Source organism: Patiria miniata, unplaced genomic scaffold, assembly GCF_015706575.1.
Source record: "Patiria miniata isolate m_02_andy unplaced genomic scaffold, ASM1570657v1 HiC_scaffold_1, whole genome shotgun sequence".
Classification (NCBI taxonomy): domain Eukaryota; kingdom Metazoa; phylum Echinodermata; class Asteroidea; order Valvatida; family Asterinidae; genus Patiria; species Patiria miniata.
The window spans coordinates 35,303,767-35,322,944 of NW_024037047.1; the positions used below are offsets into that span (position 1 = coordinate 35,303,767).

Sequence of the window (19,178 nt, forward strand, 5' to 3'; positions counted from 1 at the left end):
GAGCAGTAGTTGAACAATAGTTAGGTTTTTCCAACGCTGGTCGGCCGACCACCGTTGGAAATGTATACAAAAATACCATTTTCTTGAAATGACTTCACACCAGGTGCCATAATTTTACAAGATGCTTGAGACTGTCATTTACCAACATCCTAGTAAGGTATTTCGTAAAAACTTGGTAGTTTTATTTTTCGATGTTTGCAAATGTTGTATATTCCCTTTAAGATTTGCCTTTCCACATTTACCCATGATATGAAAGTTTACCTGTATGTTTTAACTTTATAAATGCAGTTAACTGTTGAGCAGAACACAGGGTCCAATGTTGCCTACAAGGATCTGACTGCTATGCTAGGAGCATACGATGCTGACACCAATGATGAACTGACCATTGTGACCAGGCCCCCGACTTATGGCACCCTGGCACTGACAAGCCAAGTCAAGACTGTGCCGTCCAGGCAGAATTGCAGTGAGCCCTCTGTAGACAGTGAAGAGCCAGTCATTCCTTGTGGGATTGAGTTGCCTCATAGTGAGGTAGAAGTTGTGATATTAAAGAGGTTGTTGAAACCTTGGCCTCACCTCCAGCTTTGGTTTATAGCCACTGGTTACAATTACATAAAACCTCCAATGTCCAAACCGTTAACTTTGGTCTCATGTTATACAATCTGATGTTCTTGAGGCCAAACACCAGACCTATATGAAGGTGTTGTCCCCAAGAATAAGGGGCATACAATTTCCCGCTGATGCTAGAGACAATGTCAAGGTTTCAAAACCCCCTAGGTTTGTCTGTCAAGTTGTTGTGCTTAAAGTAAGATTTATTTGCCAGCGGTACCTTACTGATACATGTACCTCACTGATTCTTACTGAGTACTAGAGACTTTTTGGTGCAGTTGTTGAATTGAATAGTTCCTGGGGTAGCTTAAACCAGGCTGGACCTCTGTACTTAGACAGGTGTCCATGACTTGCCTGAGAGCTCCTGTTACACGATATAAAGGTATCCTGCTCATGTGTTATTGTTGCTGCTCTAGCAACATACCTGGTAGTTGGTTCCGTCTGACTAAAGCCCCATTGAATCACCCTCAACAATCACTCTGTCATCAAGTTATGCAATCACTATTGTTGCTCATCGAACTTGTTGAGTCGCGTCACCAATCTTATTTTGTAAGTCCCACATGTTTGTCTACTTACCGAGTAAAAAAAAATCAAGTCTGGTCTCATCCCCTATCAATGCAGTTAAGGCCGCCTCTGAATCACAGAGCTCTCACAGGTACTCATAAGTCATACCAAGTCAATCACAAGTCAGGCTTTCTGAGGTCAAGCCACAAATTTATCAAAAACATTCCTTTTACAATGTTCATCACCTGAGACATGTGAGTTTCGGTTTCAGAGTCATTGTAACATTGGAATGAGAACTTCTTTTTATGTAGGAGGACTTGAGCTGGACGACATCCACATTCACCTATGCTCCAAACCCCAACTACCATGGCAGGGATAGTTTCCTTGTCTTAGCAGAGGACCTGTCTGGAGCCGTGTCTCAGCTACTGGAGGTACAGATTGCTGTGCTGGTCAACCCTTGCATCCATGAGGGGGTCTGCAGAGGTGGGTGGCTCACACAAAACTTCAGCCATTTCTGTTTATTTCCTTTTGCTTATATTGCTTCATGGGTACAGCTTGTCCTGTCCTCCTTGTAGTAGACTGAGGGAATTCTGTCACTATGCAATGAAACAACAGGACACGAATGAGACTCAAATAACATTTTCAAGGCACAGCATTCCATATGGGAGGCTCTACAATAGAAAGTAGATATGTCAACTTGGAATTGCTTGTACTTGTAGATTATTAAATAAGATCAGTAGCCGATTTTATGAAACTTTACTTTGTGTTGCAGTTCAATAAATTACTTAACCCTAACCCTGCCAGACGCAATACAGTACATCAGGTAGAAAAGAACTGGTGCTCTTTGATGCATTCAGCTACCAACACCAGTGCATGAATGGCTAGCTCTGAGACAGTGAGAGCTAGTCCCATTGAACAATGCCACGGTTGTGTGCTGCTGCGTGCAGCGACCACGGACTCTGAGGCAGTGTGGCCTTGAGAATTTTCCCCAGATGGATCTTGCTGCATTTGGCAGGCTTGTCACTTAGTCAAGTGTTGCATGTTGCTACATTGGCAGGGTTCTAGCAAACATACCCTGGAGGGTTAGGGATAAATTGCACAAATTATTGAATTATGACAAATTTCACAAGAAATTATGATGTACTTAAACATTCACTTCGGGTGGCATAAGTTATGGCTTCAAGCCAAAAGTAATTCATTTTACTGACTAATTATGATTATTGTGCCCTCATTGTTAAAAAATATCAAGATTTATACAAGAAATTCACAGCTTTATTTGTTTTAAGACAGTAATGGAAAGCTATTTTACCTGTAACAGAACTTTGAAAGTAAGACATAACTATTTTCAAAATGACGGGCAGAACTGATTCAGTGACTGTTGTGTTACTGATGTGAAATCGTACCTAACAGCCATCTTCAAACCTGTAACTATCTTCACCAATATGGTTGAAAAACTTCAAACATGTGTAGCCACCTCTAATTTCATGAAATTGATCAAACATATGTTAATTTGTTGAATTGATCGTACTCCTGACATAAGTTGCACATTGATTTGTAAAATCAGCGGCAGGTTTCAAATCAATCACTGATCAGACATAGTGATTCTTCTTATTTGTGTTGCTACATGTACCTCTCTACACACAGGACCTGTTGAGGATCCTGATTGTACCTCCCCTGTACGTAGCAGTGGGTTCGAATCCTACTCCTGCCACTGTCAGCCCGGCTGGGTTGGTGACATCTGCGAGATTGATTATGATGAGTGCCAGTCCACGCCGTGTGCATACCCATACGTCTGCTATGATCGCCTCAATGGATTTGAATGCGCTTGTCCATTGTCTGATCCACTGTGTGATGACCTCAACTGGAGGTCAGCATTATTGATATCAAACAAATTATTTGTGTTTTACTGTTCTTATTTTGTGATGTGATAGCATGGGTACTGCAATTGTATCCAGCAGTATTTTCAAAAACCAGTGTTTAAATTTCGGAGAGTAAATACACACAAAGATTTTTTTAATTCAATTTCTGTGTGAGTACGTTTACAGAACTTTAAGTTCTCTCTGTCCTTCAAGTTTAATAAACAAATATATTATCAAGTCAAGAAGTTGAATTCTAAACTCCAGAAATTTCAATTTTTGTGATAAATTCAGACCAAGAACCTGATCAAAGCAATCATGTAAATAAACATCGTCAGGATGCTGTTTTGTACTTTTTATTCACTATTTTATTTTCTGGCATTTCACTCAAAAGAAGGATGCTTTTGGTGTTTTTGTCATTGTTTTCCCTAAGAGAAGGGCATGTCAAGAATGACCTTTTTTTCAGTTCTGATTTTGTTTTTGGCCTTTTTGCTTTAAAACATTGCTCTCAATCACTCTGACTTGGTTTAAGAAGCAAAAGTTGCGTAGCATCTTAATGACATTAATGTTGTAAGGGGCAAAAATCTTCATAATTGCATTTTGCGTTTTCACAAAGAGACGCTATCATGCTGTGCACGAAATGTATTGACCGAAAGGTAGTAAATGCAGAATAAGTGAGATTTCCATTTTCACAAAGGGACAGACATCTTTGATACATTTCAGTCGCGTGCACCCAAACATGCGTGCCCTCTCCCCATGGCAAAACACACTGCACAGTAGATTGTAAAAGTAGGTCAACTAGAATTTTCGTTTTCACAAAGAGACGGGCAACTTTGCTGATACTTATTTGCGGAATAACCACAGTTTCAATGATTATTGCTAGGTTCATTAGAAAGTTAAGCTCTCTAAGAATCATGTGGGCATTTTGTATACTGCATAGAGTAGATGCATTGTGGTACATTTTGCACTTCTAACATATGAAAACCTATGTTGCGATTATCTCGAAATGGGGGTTTCTTCCGAATTGAGATGCCCGTCCCTTCGTGAAACGATGACTATTTGCCAGTTTATGATTCCACTGAAACTGATGATTTTGACCGTTCATGACAGTTTAAGCCTTACCAATGTATTCATTTATCATTTTGTGTATTTTCTTCAGAGTCAAAGTTATAATAGGTGTGGTAAGCTGTCTGGTTGGTTTGTTCATCGTTGCTGCTGTGGTCTTCTACTTGTACAAGAAAAAGTACAGCAAAAAGTAAGTGCAAAGTGCTGTAAGTCTTGTTGACAGTCACTATTTTGACCTCCAGGTGTTGTATGCCATACCTCCAGGTTCCATCTACTTACTCATGAATAATTTTGTCCAATATACACTAAAATTGAGATTTTGAGATTCTTTGTAAACCAAGCAATTCCTGGGGGGAAGACCACGGATGAGATCCTTTGCTGTTGATAGGTCTCCCCTTCTTTCCTCTTTAATCGCAACTTACCAGTTTGTACTCTTTTACAACAGATTACAAATCCATCCATTAGAGGATGCAGATGATGATCAACTGGTGCCATACATAAGTGGCAATTACACTCAGCAAGCCTTTGACAATCCTGTGTTTGAAGATGACAGTGGAGATCAGACAGATTCTGACGAGAAAGACGAGCGCCAGGCTAGCCACAGTCATCCGGATGACTCTTCAACAGGAAGACCACTCTCTGTCTTCTCAAATCGCTCTCAAAGCTCCTCTTCATCAGGCCTCAAGAAGAACAGGCCCTGGTCGGGTCTTGCGCACTCTAATGCTGTTTCAGATGTTTGGCCTGCACTGGCTGAAGCTTCCTCCATGGGTGGTAAATCATGTGATGAACCTCCCCCTGCCAGTCCAACAGTGAGCCCTGCCGATGCTGAGATGTGGGCACAGCCAACCATGCTCATGAAGAGTTCTGCAGCTCTCAAGAAGGACGCTGAGATTGGTGATCCAGAGCAGATGCAGATGTTCCAAAAGAGGACTCCGCAAACTACCACAGAGGAAACACCTAACTGTGTAACAGAGGTAGGTGTCATAACCTAGGCCTAATCTCATGAAACTATTCAGCAGAGACAAAAAAAATTTTGCTTTGTATATTTATAGGCTGAGCAAAGCTTATTATTACTTGTAATGGAACTAAGGGTTCCACAAGAGTGCTCTATGCGCTGTAATATGCCAGCCTGAAAAAGAAATATTGAGAAGATGAAGAAGAAGTGTTAGCTTGTAGAGGTGGGGCAACCTCAGATAATTTTATGAACGCAATCAGGTAGGGACTAAAGCAAGTCTTCATGGGTTGGACTCAAACTTGACTTCCCTGCATGTAAGTTTAGTTGAGAATGAATCAGGAGCCCTAAACATGGCATGACATTTCGGTCAGTAACATGTTCAAATTCTGGTTCAAATTCTTTGGTGAGTCACTATCCTTGTTAAAGCAAATATTTTGTGAAATTACACGAAACTGTGAAAGTTTCTGCTTTCCTTTTATCATCCAGCTTCCAGGATCTCTTGTGAGCTTCACAGATGATGCACAACTCAATGACGTCAACGAAACAGTGATGTAATGATGCAACACAAATATCTGTTTACCCTCTGCACTAAAGTTATTGTAGCATTTCAGTGAAGATCATCTGCTAAGATTGGACTGAATATCTGAATTTTTAAATGGTTACCTTAAGTACATATCTGGAAAGGATATTGGGTGTTGTATCTTACAAACACAAGCAAAAGGCTTTTAACATGTTCATGACCATTTTTAAAGTATAAGCATGGATTTGCACAAGCATCGTGCATGTCCCCTTGAGCCCCGTGTCACAGAAAACCGAAATCAGTTGAAACTGACACAATTGTCCTGCTTTGGTTTTCCCCAAGGAAGTGGGCAGCAAGTTTTATTAGCGGGCCCTAAATATGCATTAATTCATAGTTTGAAACACATTTCCATTAATTTGGCAATTGGATCTAGTATCATGATGTGTATCTTTTTTGAAGTGTTTTCTTTGTTTATGCAAGAGTTCCTTAAGTTGCCTAGATAATGAGTTCGTCCTCAGACAAAATATGAGCTTAACAATTTATTTGTTAACTCTTTTTTTGGTCTGCCATAATTAGGCACGAAATCGCAAGTGCAAACAAATTTCTTATAATTTGGCAAGTTTTTCTAGCATTGAGTTTTTTTAAAAACTATTTTCTGTGTGTAATCAAGAAAGTTTTCAAGTTGCGTAGATATTAAGCTCAGACAAAAGATTAGCGGAGCTTTTATATTTGAAGGTTTTTACCCAGATTATATTTCACTATTGTGATAGTACTTTTTGCAAATGTAATGATTTTAATGAAGTTTGCAGTGTGAGTGACACCCTTTATGAAACCTGAAAATATGAAATTGGTAGTTCCATGGTGTCGGACGTACATTTTGGACAATTCAACGGTGTGCATAATAAATGTTATAATCATAAAGTGGATTTTAATTATGAAAAAAGGCTCAGAAACGTCTAGTTACTACAGTGATTTCAAAATTAAATTCTTCATCCATCATTTTTTGCTGTACTATAAAGAAAAATAGGCTCGAAAAACCATGGTGTCGGACGTCTCAGACAACTAATTGATGTTTTTTGTGTACTTTTGTCAAAAAGGTAACAGCTGAACTGTGGAACATTGTTAGAAATAAGCTATATTTCAGTGAAATGCAGCTAGTAAGCTTAATTACTGTTAATGTACCCTTAAGGAGACATTTGTCGCCATAAGTAAACACCGGACATTAAGGAGACATTTCAGTTTCTCCCTAATGTCACAACTCCTATAGAGGCTCTTGGTCCAAAAGGTAAATACACCAGAATTCATGTGGGTAGGATAAAGGAAATTGGGGTAAGGGGTCATTGAAGTTGGAAACCTTTTGACAATGTGCACAAACCCTATGGGAATGTCCCCTAAGGTACCATTCCCCGTAATAATAAAAATGATACACATGATTCATTGCTGGCATTTGGATAATTGAAGTTTTTTTCATTGAGACTTACAATTCTGTGGAATTGCCCAAATGTGGTTTTATAACTTTACGTGATCACACAGGTATGCATGTCGATTTGTTGCTATAAAAAAATAATAACCAAGAAAAGAACCTTTATTCTTCACCAAATGTACACTTTTGTATTTAAGGTGAAGAATAACACGACAGAATATATTTAGGTTCTTGGACTTTTGTATGTCCCCCAGGAAACGTAATATACTAAGGTATGAAGGAGGCCGATATATGATGATTGAGAAACCACTACTCGTCAATTTATCCCCTATTCTGTTGCGAAGACATTTGTTAATGAGATTCCAAATTCACAGATCAGCTACAAAAATTCAAGTGAATTCTAGCCCTGAATTATATTTTTGAGAGCTTTTCAGAACTTTTTATTGTAATGTTAGTGTAGTGTCCGATCACATTTATACCCAGATTTCCTTTGGAAATGAATGAAGTGTCAAATGTATGGTACTCAGATTGAGAGAATAAAATTTGTTTCTGCAAATAGTCCTAGTTAACGTGCAGTCTGTTTGTTGTAGGCACAACTGGGGGCCAGGACTTTGACCAGCGTCTGACTAGAGGCGTTTGCAAGTTGCTGATAGTGCGCAGGCGCAAGTTACGTCACAAATCAACCAACCACTAGTTGTCTAATGGTCCTCGCCCAAACTTGCTGTCTTTCGTACTTACCCAAAATTTGCCCACTTATAATACTTTCTTGCTCTCAATTTTTAAACATGTTTTAATACTAAACATGTTAGAGTAATAATGGATTATGCTCGCACTTGTACTTGAACATTGGTAGCTTTCTAAACATGTTTACAAATTGAAAGCAAGATTGTTTTCAATAACTGAACTTACTTTTTACAGTGTATACAATGTTAACTTGCCTTTTAGAAAAAAATAAACAACCTCCCTAAATCGAGCGTGAAATCAAACATTAAAACTCTGTGTTTATACAAAGTTCATTCAGTTATATCAATTTATTGCTGAACAAGAAAACAAAACGAACGAAATGCCAAAGAACATTGTTATGTTAGGACACATTGTATGTTTCATCCGCGTGCACAAGTTTCTATTTTTACATTATGTGACTGAATAGCAAAAGGAAAAGCTGTGACACTATCACAACACAAGTTTTAAAGAGGAAACGATGAATAACTGGGTGACTTTATGTAATAGTGTTACTTATTCGCGCCACAGCAGCTAATCTAAGTCGCTAGCGTGCGAAACGCAGGATGCAAAGGTTCCAAGACCAGTTTGGTGTTCTGAAAAAAAATATGGGACTTTTTGTTACACGGCCGCGAATTGGCACAGAATCAAGGGATGTCATCACAGCACAGTGCTGCAACAACCCACAACAATTAATGAAGCACATAAAAGAAACAATAATTGGAAAAAAAAATGGATCGACACCAACAAAGTGAAACAAAGAAATAAACATAAAATAATAAGTCCATATCTCAATCTAACGCTTTTGAACCGAGCAAATTGTATTGGCTCAATCATACCATCCCTGCGAAACGCAAACTGAATACGTAGGCTAAAGCAAAACCAGAAATATATGCATATAAAAATAGACATCAATAATCATTTCAAAAGAGAACGCTTTCCGACCACTTCATGTTCAGAGAGGTATTGTCTTAATTGAAAGTTTTTGAATCGAGCAAATGTTATTGGTTCAATCATACCATCCGTGCAAAAAAGCAAACTGAATACGTAGGCCTAAATGATCAAACCCCAAATCAAAATCACGAATACATGTATATAAAAATGTTAATTAGATCGTTTCAAATGAGAAACCTTTTCGACCTCTTCATGTTCAGAGAAAAAGCAAATGCCGGCCGGCCCGACGTGAACACAGTCCAAAACCAGCACATGTGAACGGACGTCAGTACATAACAAAGAGAAATACAAAGAGAGTAGGGAGCCACTTTCTTCCTGGACAGTGGCGGCTCCAGCCATTAATAATGACTTGAAACCGTGTAAACATTCCCAACATCTCAACGGTCTCTGCGTTGGCACCAAATCAGCTGCCAAATATAGAGCTTAACCATCGATTCATGCTTGATTTATCTTTTGTCGAATTGGTTTTGATGTGTTTTCTGTTGATGAGTATTATCAGCCTAGGTAAAGAATTGGGAGACGGCGTTGTGATACTGACACGATGCTCGCAGGAGGAACCACCAACTGAATCTGTAACGGTTGTGGATGGTGGGACATTAGTTCTGCATTGTTCTGTCTCAACAGACATGTTGCAGAAAGTTTGGTGGGGAAAAAGAGCGAGAGCAGTGATGATGTTTATCTGACAAAAAAAACAAAGGTACACTTACTGATGATTACCTACCGCTTGCCCGTCGTAGGGGCGCTGCATGGAAGAGCGTTGAATCAATTGGTTCCACCTCTCTCCGCAACCCAATGTGCTGTTTTCGTGATTTGTTTTCAGTATTTGAAAGAAAAAACTCTCAGATTAAATCCGATATCTAAACATAAAATCATTACAGATCGCGTTTTTGAAAAAACTAAACAGGCAATTGTTTCAGAGTTGCATTTTAGGACATCCTGTATAAGAGGCTACTAACCCACAAGGGCGGATCCGGGGGGGGGAGGGGCAAAGGGGGCCATCCCCCCCCCAAAAAAAACGAAACCAATTTTTTTTTTTTATGGGACATCGCAATAAAGGCAGGCAATGAGTACACCACCATCTTTTCCTCAAAAAACATTGGTTAAAGTGGTCAGAAATTGCCTCAGATCGCACCACAAAGCATCTAGAATCCAAAAAAAATTCGGGGCCCTTAAGCGGGCCCCGAACCCCACGCCGTATTTTTTTGACCCAGTTTTTTGGGGGACCAAATTTTTTTTTGGCCCCCTCCAAATTGTGTTCTGGATCCGCCATTGCTTACCCATTTCTTTGACTGGGGCGGGGGGGGGGGAGGGGAGGTAAGACCGTAAAGGATCCACTGAGATTTACACCATATATACATGTACGCCCTGAATTTGCGTTTAATATTAAAAACGTCGCGATCAAACGAATATGAAATCCAACATTGAAAAAGTGTGTTGACAAGAAGCCCGTAGCTGAATAAATAAAATAAATTAAATAATAACAAAACGAAAGAAATGCTGAAATGCATCGTTCTGTTATGACACATTTTGTTTTTCATTCGCGTGCACAAGTTTCTTTTCTACATTTATTTATATGACTGAGTGGCAAAAGGAAAACCTGTGACACTATCACAACATGCCAGCCGCAAGTTACAAGTTATAAAGAGGAAACGATGAATAACTGGGTGACTCAATATCAAATTCGAATAGGTATACATGTGTATATTGTTACTTATTCGCGCCACGGCAGCTAATCTAAGTTGAGAGCACACAAAAAACCACGAGACACATCATGATGCTACTCAAGCAACAGCAGGTACAATCTCAGCCAGCGTCTTGGAGGTACGTGTACTTCCTTCTGATGAGTGTGGTTTTGCTGAGTTGCATTCCTCGAGAAGTGACTCCTTTGTTTCTGATTAAAGGCTCAGCTAGTCCAGCCAGCGAGTTCATTAATATCACAGAAGGCAAGACACTGTCTATGAACTGCTCTGCCTCGGGCCCAGAGTTACATCGAGTTTGGTGGGGTAAGTCCATTGGATCCGAAGACACTAATTGGCTCACCCAGAATTCCATCGTTGAGACAAATGATCCCCGAGTTTCCATTGCAAATCGCTCGTTTGGCGAGCACAATGCATATTCTTTGCAAATAACTGACATCACCGAATCGGATGCTGGAAGGTACAAGTGTCACGCTGAGTGGGGAGGTGCTAGTTTGTTTGGATACATCTTCGTATCGGTGCAGTACTTTCCGGCAGAAAACCCATTCTGTGCCACGAATGAAAGCGATCGGATTCCTACCGAAAGCGTCGCCGTGTGGTGCGATACTGCGATCGGCAACCCTGGGGTGACCATCACTTGGAGAGTGGACCATTCTGACAAGGAAGTCACATGCAGCGTCTACAGCACGGAACTACCGCAGAACGAACGAGTAAGGTGTGTTGTTAAGCTCGGGGAGCACCTGCAGAATCAAGTCTTTTTATGCACGGTGACTAGTTCTGCATTTCCAGGACAGAATCAGAGCTGCTCTGTCAGCCCCATCCTGCTAAATACCCCGAACACATCTAGTCGAGCTCTAACAATTGTGGAGGTATGCTCAACGCAAACCATACCTGGCATTTTCGTAGACGGAACCAACACATCAACAGGCTTGCTTCCTACCAGCGCAGTCACCAGTGAAACTCACACGGGGTACATCGTGGCTGCAGTGGGAATCCCTGCAGCGTTCGTTGTCGGCTTTCTGGTTTCCCTGGCGTGCATAAGGAAGCGTCAACAGACAGTCAAGAGGCGAGGGAACGATCCAAAGGGGGAAACGGCCGCACCCGTCGAGGGAAATCAACCACCAGACACGGAACTTTCGGTCATTCCGTACTTGGTAACAACAATGCGAGACGATGACTTCACGGGGACCAGAGTCTCTGATCAAGCGTACGAAACGCGGATCGGACCCAGGGAATTAGACACTGACAACGCCGCCTACCAGCAGGTGGATCGTGATATCGGCGAGAATGAAGTGACGAGTAGTTACCTGGAACTGCAATAGACCGATCCACTAACAAGCCCCTCCCCACAGTAATTTGACCAATTACAGCCACGATTTATGTTTGACATGCTTGCAAATGCGTATGAGACGCGCACGTCTGGAAAACACAGTAAGGCATCGGTGCACGTGCGCGGTGGGCGGGGCCTAAATATTTGGTATATTAATGAAGTCATCAACATAACACACACCCAAAAGGACTTGTTACTAATGTTCGGTTCTGGTATGAATTTGTGAACCTTTTAAGTTACATTCATTTCAACAAATTCTTCGTAGTGGTGCGGCAAAGGGACAGATTTGTGCATTTTGTGATAAAAGCATGAAACTTGGCATGTGAGGTCTTCATACCATGACAACAAATTCAGATATGGAGGAATTTCATATCTGACCCCTGGTGACCTTTGAGGGGTCAATGACCTTTGAATACTCTATTGTTCTCTGAAAACATCACGTTCCTATGACCTAAGTATGTGCATAGTCTTCATACAATGTAAATAACGACCAATTGCGAAAAGAATTCACAATTGACCTCTGATGACCTTCCAGAGGTCAATGACCTTTGTAATAACTGCACCACCTCTATTTATAGTTATTTATACGATTTACCCTTTAAACCCAAACTTTTTAAAGACCCAAATCGTAATGTTAAGAGGCTCATGTTAAGAAAAGAATTTAATATGTAGGGAATCTCATATCTGACCTCTGATGACCTCCAAGGGGTCAATGAAACTTGCGTATCCTATTTAAAGATAATAAGAGGATTAACTATACAAAACACCACTTTTTTATTACCCATATTTAAATTGTGGGTATTCTTTCCACGATATGAATTTTTAGATATGTAGACATTTCATATTTGACCTCTGATGACCTTTGCGAGGTCAACGAACTTTGAATACTCTGATTGCCGTTATTTATCATGTTTAATCTTCCCAATACCACTTTTTCGTGACCAAAAAGCAAAGGCGTGTATTTTAATAATTATTCTACAACATGTCATGAAGACAGATCCCGAAGAATATTTTTGCATGACCTAAGATCTCAATTTTTCCTTTTTATAAGGGCAGATGCAGACGCGAAAGAATATAAGCGGCACATCGGACAAGCATCACTCTCTAACAGTGACCATTCGGCTTGGTAAAAAGGTTATCCGGGTTCATCTTGATACAGCAAGGTGTAATAAATACATAAAATGGAATATTGCTTGAAACATGTACATATTCCACTACAAAACGGCCGCTAAATGTCTTTTCCTATCTCATCATATTGCGTCTGCCAATAAAGGAAGGAGAAACGCGGTCAGAGGTCACCTCAAAATTGGTCTGAATTCATAACATGACATTGCACTAATAGGTACAATACCGTTCTTTGGCACTATTCGCTCTTTTCACACTTCCGCCATGGGCATGCAGAGCCTCGATCTGGCAACTTTGCACAATAAGTATAGCTGGTTCAGTGATTCCCGTGTCGGGGTTCAGATCACTGAACAGGCTATTTTTATTGTGTAACGTTGCCAGATCGAGGCTCTGCATGCCCAATGGCTGAGTGTGAAAAGAGCGAATTGAGGCTACAAAAAAATAGCGTTTTGACGAATAATTAATAACGGCAACTAAGATATACGAAGTTCATTGACCTCTCCGATGGTATCACTACGTCAAAAATGATGTCCCCACATCTAACAATTCTTTTCATGGCACAAAGAGTTAAGTTTACGACTAGATCATGAAAAAATAGCATTTACAATTGTGTAAATTGTGTTAATATCTATAGGTAGGCTATCGTAAGGTCACCAGAGGTTGAATATAAAATGTCCTATACATGAAAATGTTCTTTATAGCATGAACACCTTTCGTTTAGACTTGAATCGTGAAAAAAAGATGTGGTTTAAAGAATAAATCGTACACAAATCTATAAACAGGTTTACAAGGTAATTGACCTCTCAAAGGCCGCCAGAAGTCAGATATGAAATGTTCCCACATCTGATCATTATTTTCATTGTATGAAGACTTCTGGATCTGGTTCAATACTGTAAGCAATATGTTGCAGGCTTATGACATAGACGTAGGTCATAGGAAAGTGAAGGTTTGAAGAACAAATGTTATGAATAGAGTGTAAAGTTCATTGACCTCTCAAAGATCACCAGAGGTCAAATATGAAATGCCTGTATATCTGAAAATTTTCTTCATGGCATGATTAACCAACATGCGAAGTTTCATGCTTTCATCAGAATTTGCACAATCCTTTAGCATATTATGGCTGTGCTGTGCCACTATCGGTTCTTTGTTTAAAAAAAAGAAGTTTCCCATGATAAATATCGGAAATGTAAAAAAGAAAAACATCCTGAATTTATACAGTCACAATACAATTATACAGGGCGTGTTAAAAATAATAACCACCATGCACTGCAGACTGTCAGATTAGTTCTGTTTGTAATCGAACCGATGAGATTACCTTTGTGCTGGTCCCAGAGGGCCAACCTACCGTCTTCTTTGTACAAACCTCACTGACTCACTGTTGGACTGGCACCTGTGAATACGATTGTTAAAGCCTCACCTGGGCCCCAAATATCACTCAGATGACTACTTTGAATACTAACCAAGTTTAAGGGACGAGCTAAAGGGGGGCTTGCCAGCTGTCTTGTTTATTATTTCCTCGTCTTAACATTTAACATTATAGAAAAAAAGAGCTTCACTTTGTAGCAATGTATAACCAAAGCTGCTGTAAATATAACTGTGTGGTAAGTAACTTTCTTAACAAGTGGAATAAGAGGATTGAGAAACAGTTGCAGGATAATTTTGCCCGAATGGGAAAAACTGAATTCATGTTAAGTTTAATGCACTTAGGCCTAATAGGTATTTATTAATTTATTTATTACATTTCTTTACCCACGGTATGTCCAAACAGTTTAAAACTGGTTTCCATTGGGGCCCTGCATACAATAAAAAAATGACTACAAACATGTATATACAGACAAATACAATACATTACGAATACAATACAATGAGATAAAAGTATTAGTGTCGAAGCATGTAACAGCTGTTCGTGTACAATGTACGTATAAACAGTGGACTTCGCAAGGACATACAAGCCAAATCATGAATTGTTTTTCAAATCTCTTCCCCATTTGGCATGTAATTTATAAAATTGTCTAAACATATATTCAAGCAAAACATGTAACGTATACATTTCATCAAACAAGCGAAAGTTTAAAATACCTTTTTTTGTCTATTTGCAGAAATTTCATAAAGCCCTAAGTATTTTAATGATTTGAAGAGTTTTTTCCAAAACGAATTTGATGCAAAGTGCAAACGAATTTGATGAAAATACCTTATATTTTTAGCTCAATTATCAACCTTTCAGGCATCATAAATATCTCAATATACATGTAATAAAGAAATTGCATAAATTGAAGACAATTGAACAATGGGCGAAAAGTGTCATGTTTATTGTAAAGCACTATTGGAAAGGAGTCTAAATTACCTCCTTTTACATAATTGGCATTTTCTCAGCAAACCAATGTGCTGTTTTTATGATTTTTTTAACATGTACTTGAAAGAAAGACTCTCAGCTTAATTTGATATTTAAAACTTAAAACACACAAGTCGCGATTTTGAGAAAAAACCACCACAATGCATCAGGGTTACAATTTTTGGTCACCCTGTAAAGGAGGCTATTCACCCATTTTTTTGACTGGGGGAGACCGTAAAAGATCGACTGAGTTTAATAAAATATATTCATTTCCGCCCTAATTTTGCCTTTAAAACGTCGCCATGAATCGAATATGAAATCCAACACTGAAAGTGTGTGTTTACAAAGTAGCCTGTAGTTATATAAATAAAATAAATCAAATCAGGAAACAAAACCAAAGAAATGCTGACATGCATTGTTCTGATAGTCTTTGAAATAAAAACCTCTCAGCTTTATGCCGATATGTAAAACATAAGAGCATTACAGATTGCGTTTTTGAAAAAAAAGGCAATTGTTTCAGAGTTGCATTTTTGGTCAGCCTGTATAAGAGGCTATTTACCCATTTCTTTGACCGGGGCGTGGGGGGGGGGGAGGTATAATACCGTAAAGGATAGACTGAGATTAACACAATATGTACATGTACGCCCTGAATTTGCATTTATTATTAAAAACGTCGCCATCAATCGAATATGAAATCCAACACTGAAAAAGTGTTTACAAAGTATCCTGTAGTTAAATAAATAAAATCAATTAAATAAGGAAACAAAACGAAAGAAATGCCAAAATGCATTGTTTTGTTATGACACATTTTGTTTGTCGTTCGCGTGCACAAGTTTCTTTTCTACATTATGTGACTGAGTGGCAAAAAGAAAACTTGTGACACTATCACAACATGTCTGCCGCAAGTTACAAGTTATAAAGAGGAAACGATAAATAATTGGGTGATTTGATATCAAATTCGAATAGGTATACATGTGTATATTGTTACTTATTCGCGCCACAGCAGATAATCTAAGTCGCGAGCATGCAGCGAACCACGCGACACATCATGATGCTACTCAAGCAACAGCAGGTACAATTTCAGCCAGCGTCTTGGAGGTACGTGTACTTCCTTCTGATGAGTGTGGTTTTGCTGAGTTGCATTCCTCGAGAAGTGACTCCTCTGTTTCTGACTAAAGGCTCAGCTAGGCCAGCCAGCGAGTTCATTAATATCACAGAAGGCAAGACACTGTCTATGAACTGCTCTGCCTCGAGCAAAGCTTTATATCGAGTTTGGTGGGGTAAGTCAAATGGATCCGAAGACATTAATTGGCTCACCCGGAATTCCATCATTAAGACAAATGATCCCAGATTTTCCATTGCAAATCGCTCGTTTGGCGAGCACAGTGCATTTTATTTGCAAATAACTGACTTCACCGAATCAGATGCTGGAAGGTACATTTGTCATGTAACGTGGGGAGGCGCTAACTCGTTTGGATACATCTTCGTATCGGTGCAGTACTTTCCGGCAGAAAACCCCATCTGTGCCACGAATGAAAGCGATGAGATTTCAACCGAAAGCATCGCCGAGTGGTGCGACACTGCGATCGGTAACCCTGAGGTAACCATCACTTGGAGAGTGGACCATTCTGACAAGGAAGTCACAGGTAGCATCTACAGCACTGAACTACCGCAGAACGAACGCGTGAGGAGCGTCGTTAAACTCGGGGAGCACCTGCAGAATCAAGTCTTGGTATGCACGGTGACTAGTTCTGCATTTCCAGTACAGAATCGGAGTTGCTCTATCGGTTCCATCTTTCCAACTGTAGCTGCAGAGACTTCAAATGTCCCACATTCCAACACTGGCATAATTGTAGCGGCACTACTCACCCCTTTCTTTATGATTGTCGGCTGTGTTCTAGTGATGTGCATCCTGAAACGGAAGAGGCATCGAGAACTCGAGAGTGAGAACACAAATGCAGGGATCTCCGGAGATAGGAGCGACGATGCGACGACCGTTGCCGCTTCTTTAATCCCTGACACAGTTACGGAATTGGTGCATGGGGCCAAGAGGGAAACTACCGCAGTCAGTTTGAAGCAAAACTCCCGGGTCAAAGTTCAGTTGGACACTTCTTGCGGATTGGTCACTTTCGCAGACGTACCGCATATGGATGGGAGTGTGGAACATGGTCTTAGTGTCGTCCCGGACGACACTGTCTGCGACTTCGTAACTCAGGGGACACAGGATGATGACACCGTGTACGAACATGTCAACTATAGCAGCAGCAGCGGTATCATGGGGACTAAGGGAGGTGACACCGATGTCGTACCGGTAAGTGACAATGGCACTTCAAAGCCTGGAGGCACTCCATCGACGACTGGAGGATTTGATGAATTGATGGTGGATAATCCTATCTATCATCATTAAGCCCTGAATTAGAGCAAAAGGTGCAGGGCTGGTTGTTTCCCGTGAAAAAAATTCATGCAGATCCAAAATTACAGTCTGCACGATTAGTCACTCAATGGCCCAGAAAGACTGATCATGAAACCGAATTCATAATCGAATACAAATAATCGATACCAACGAGCAAACCAGGAAATTAAATGAAAAATACCGAGAATTTCATTTCAAATAAATCTTTCATCCACTTTTTAAATGAGTGATTGTCTTGACTTGACTTAATGCTGACAGCAGTTGGGAGACATAACCCACTCAGCCATTTTTGAGGCATACTTTGATTTTAACACAAGTTTGAAAACAGTAACCCTGGCCACATGCACCCGGTAAAAATGGTGCCTAGACTTTAAACATTTTTGGAGTACTTACTTTTTTTCTTCACAAGGCATGAGTAATTTGTTTTAGCACAGTATGAAAGCCTGTTAGTAATGTCACGGTTACGCGTAGGGTAATTGCTGCCTAACGTGGCAAGTCCGCTTAATGATTAGTTAAGAATAGATCTCCTTGGCAATTAAAGGGGAAAAACAATCAGAAATGAGCACGAATTGAAGGCAATATTTACTGTCAAGATGTTTTCCAATGATTTAATAAAACTTAATCTTATTTAAGTAAATTGTAGACAATTAGTGAAAGAAATTAATACTATCCGGAAATCAGCCAGTTAAAATATTCTAAGTTTGAGTAAAATATCTGTCACGTCAAATCAGTTACAGGATGTTGACAAGTATTATGCTAAGACACAAAAGCTATAACAAAAAGCCTATGCCACAGCTTATGCCAAAGAATACCAGTGGTGGGCCCCCAGCGACAAAAATATCAAGAATGTTTGGCAATATGTGTAGTATGTCAAAGATATGCTCAGCTATCACAGTGTAAATGTTCTACGTGTATATAAGCACTGTATCACTATATCAGTACAAATATTCAACTAAATCTGCAATGATGAACTATAGTAAATGTATTTCACATCAGCTTACAAGAATATCGTCAAATTTTGAAATATGGTTATCTCACTGTCTTGCTTTGAAGTATCAACACGTCCAGCAATATATATGGCCCAGATGTATGTACCCAAAATAATTATGGTGTAATACAGTTTAGGATATGAGCTATTTATGAGTTAAATCTCAATTATGAGTTATGGGCTTAATTATGACAGGACTAAAATATACTCTGAGTAAGGTGCACTCTTGAGCAAAATGTAGTCTGAGTTTATTATGAGTAAATAGTAATCTGAGTTATGAGCAAATAGTAATCAGAATTATGAGCAAATAGTAATCTGAGTTATGAGCAAATAGTAATTCGAGTTATGAGCAAAAAGTAATCCGAGTTATGAGCACTGTGCAGACCCGCTCTCTCCACTTTTAAGAGTCAACCTGTGTAAACAACACACAGAGCGAATACATAAATAGTCGTCGAGACCATACATGAAACAGCCGTATGCTTCACGTGAAAGTCACGCGATTAATCTTCACACAAAACTTCGCACACAGTTTCCTAGCCCGACTGCGTCTGGCCGTACAGTACTGTCGCAAGCTCTGAAGTACGGCCAGACGCTCAATGCTTCCAAAAAGACTGAATTTTTTCCCCCGCTGATGTAGCGATTTTGCTACAGATTTTGATCGAGATTATCTTTTCATCCAGGACACAAATT

The 19,178-nt window shown here is 39.7% G+C and overlaps 2 protein-coding genes across 2 annotated transcripts in view; both read left to right on the forward strand.

Annotated features, from left to right (window-relative positions):
• LOC119729250 overlaps nt 1–7,487 on the forward strand; it is a 191,710-nt gene extending 184,223 nt beyond the window's left edge. The window contains exons 127-132 of the mRNA XM_038201843.1: nt 289–528; nt 1,422–1,593; nt 2,755–2,977; nt 4,126–4,221; nt 4,477–5,005; nt 5,473–7,487. Coding sequence (XP_038057771.1) covers nt 289–528; nt 1,422–1,593; nt 2,755–2,977; nt 4,126–4,221; nt 4,477–5,005; nt 5,473–5,541 — 1,329 coding nt within the window. The 3' untranslated portion in view covers nt 5,542–7,487. The remainder of the gene's footprint in view (nt 1–288; nt 529–1,421; nt 1,594–2,754; nt 2,978–4,125; nt 4,222–4,476; nt 5,006–5,472) is intronic.
• Nucleotides 7,488–10,377: 2,890 nt separating this feature from the next.
• On the forward strand, nt 10,378–11,622 carry LOC119733170. Its single transcript, XM_038206750.1, has one exon. The coding sequence runs from the start codon at nt 10,378–10,380 to the stop codon at nt 11,620–11,622; it is 1,245 nt and encodes a 414-aa protein (XP_038062678.1).
• Nucleotides 11,623–19,178: the final 7,556 nt, after the last annotated feature.

What these genes read in the sequence shown, in the direction of transcription:
- LOC119733170 (XM_038206750.1), top strand. Translation starts at nt 10,378, where the DNA reads ATGCTACTCAAGCAACAGCAGGTACAATCTCAGCCAGCGTCTTGGAGG.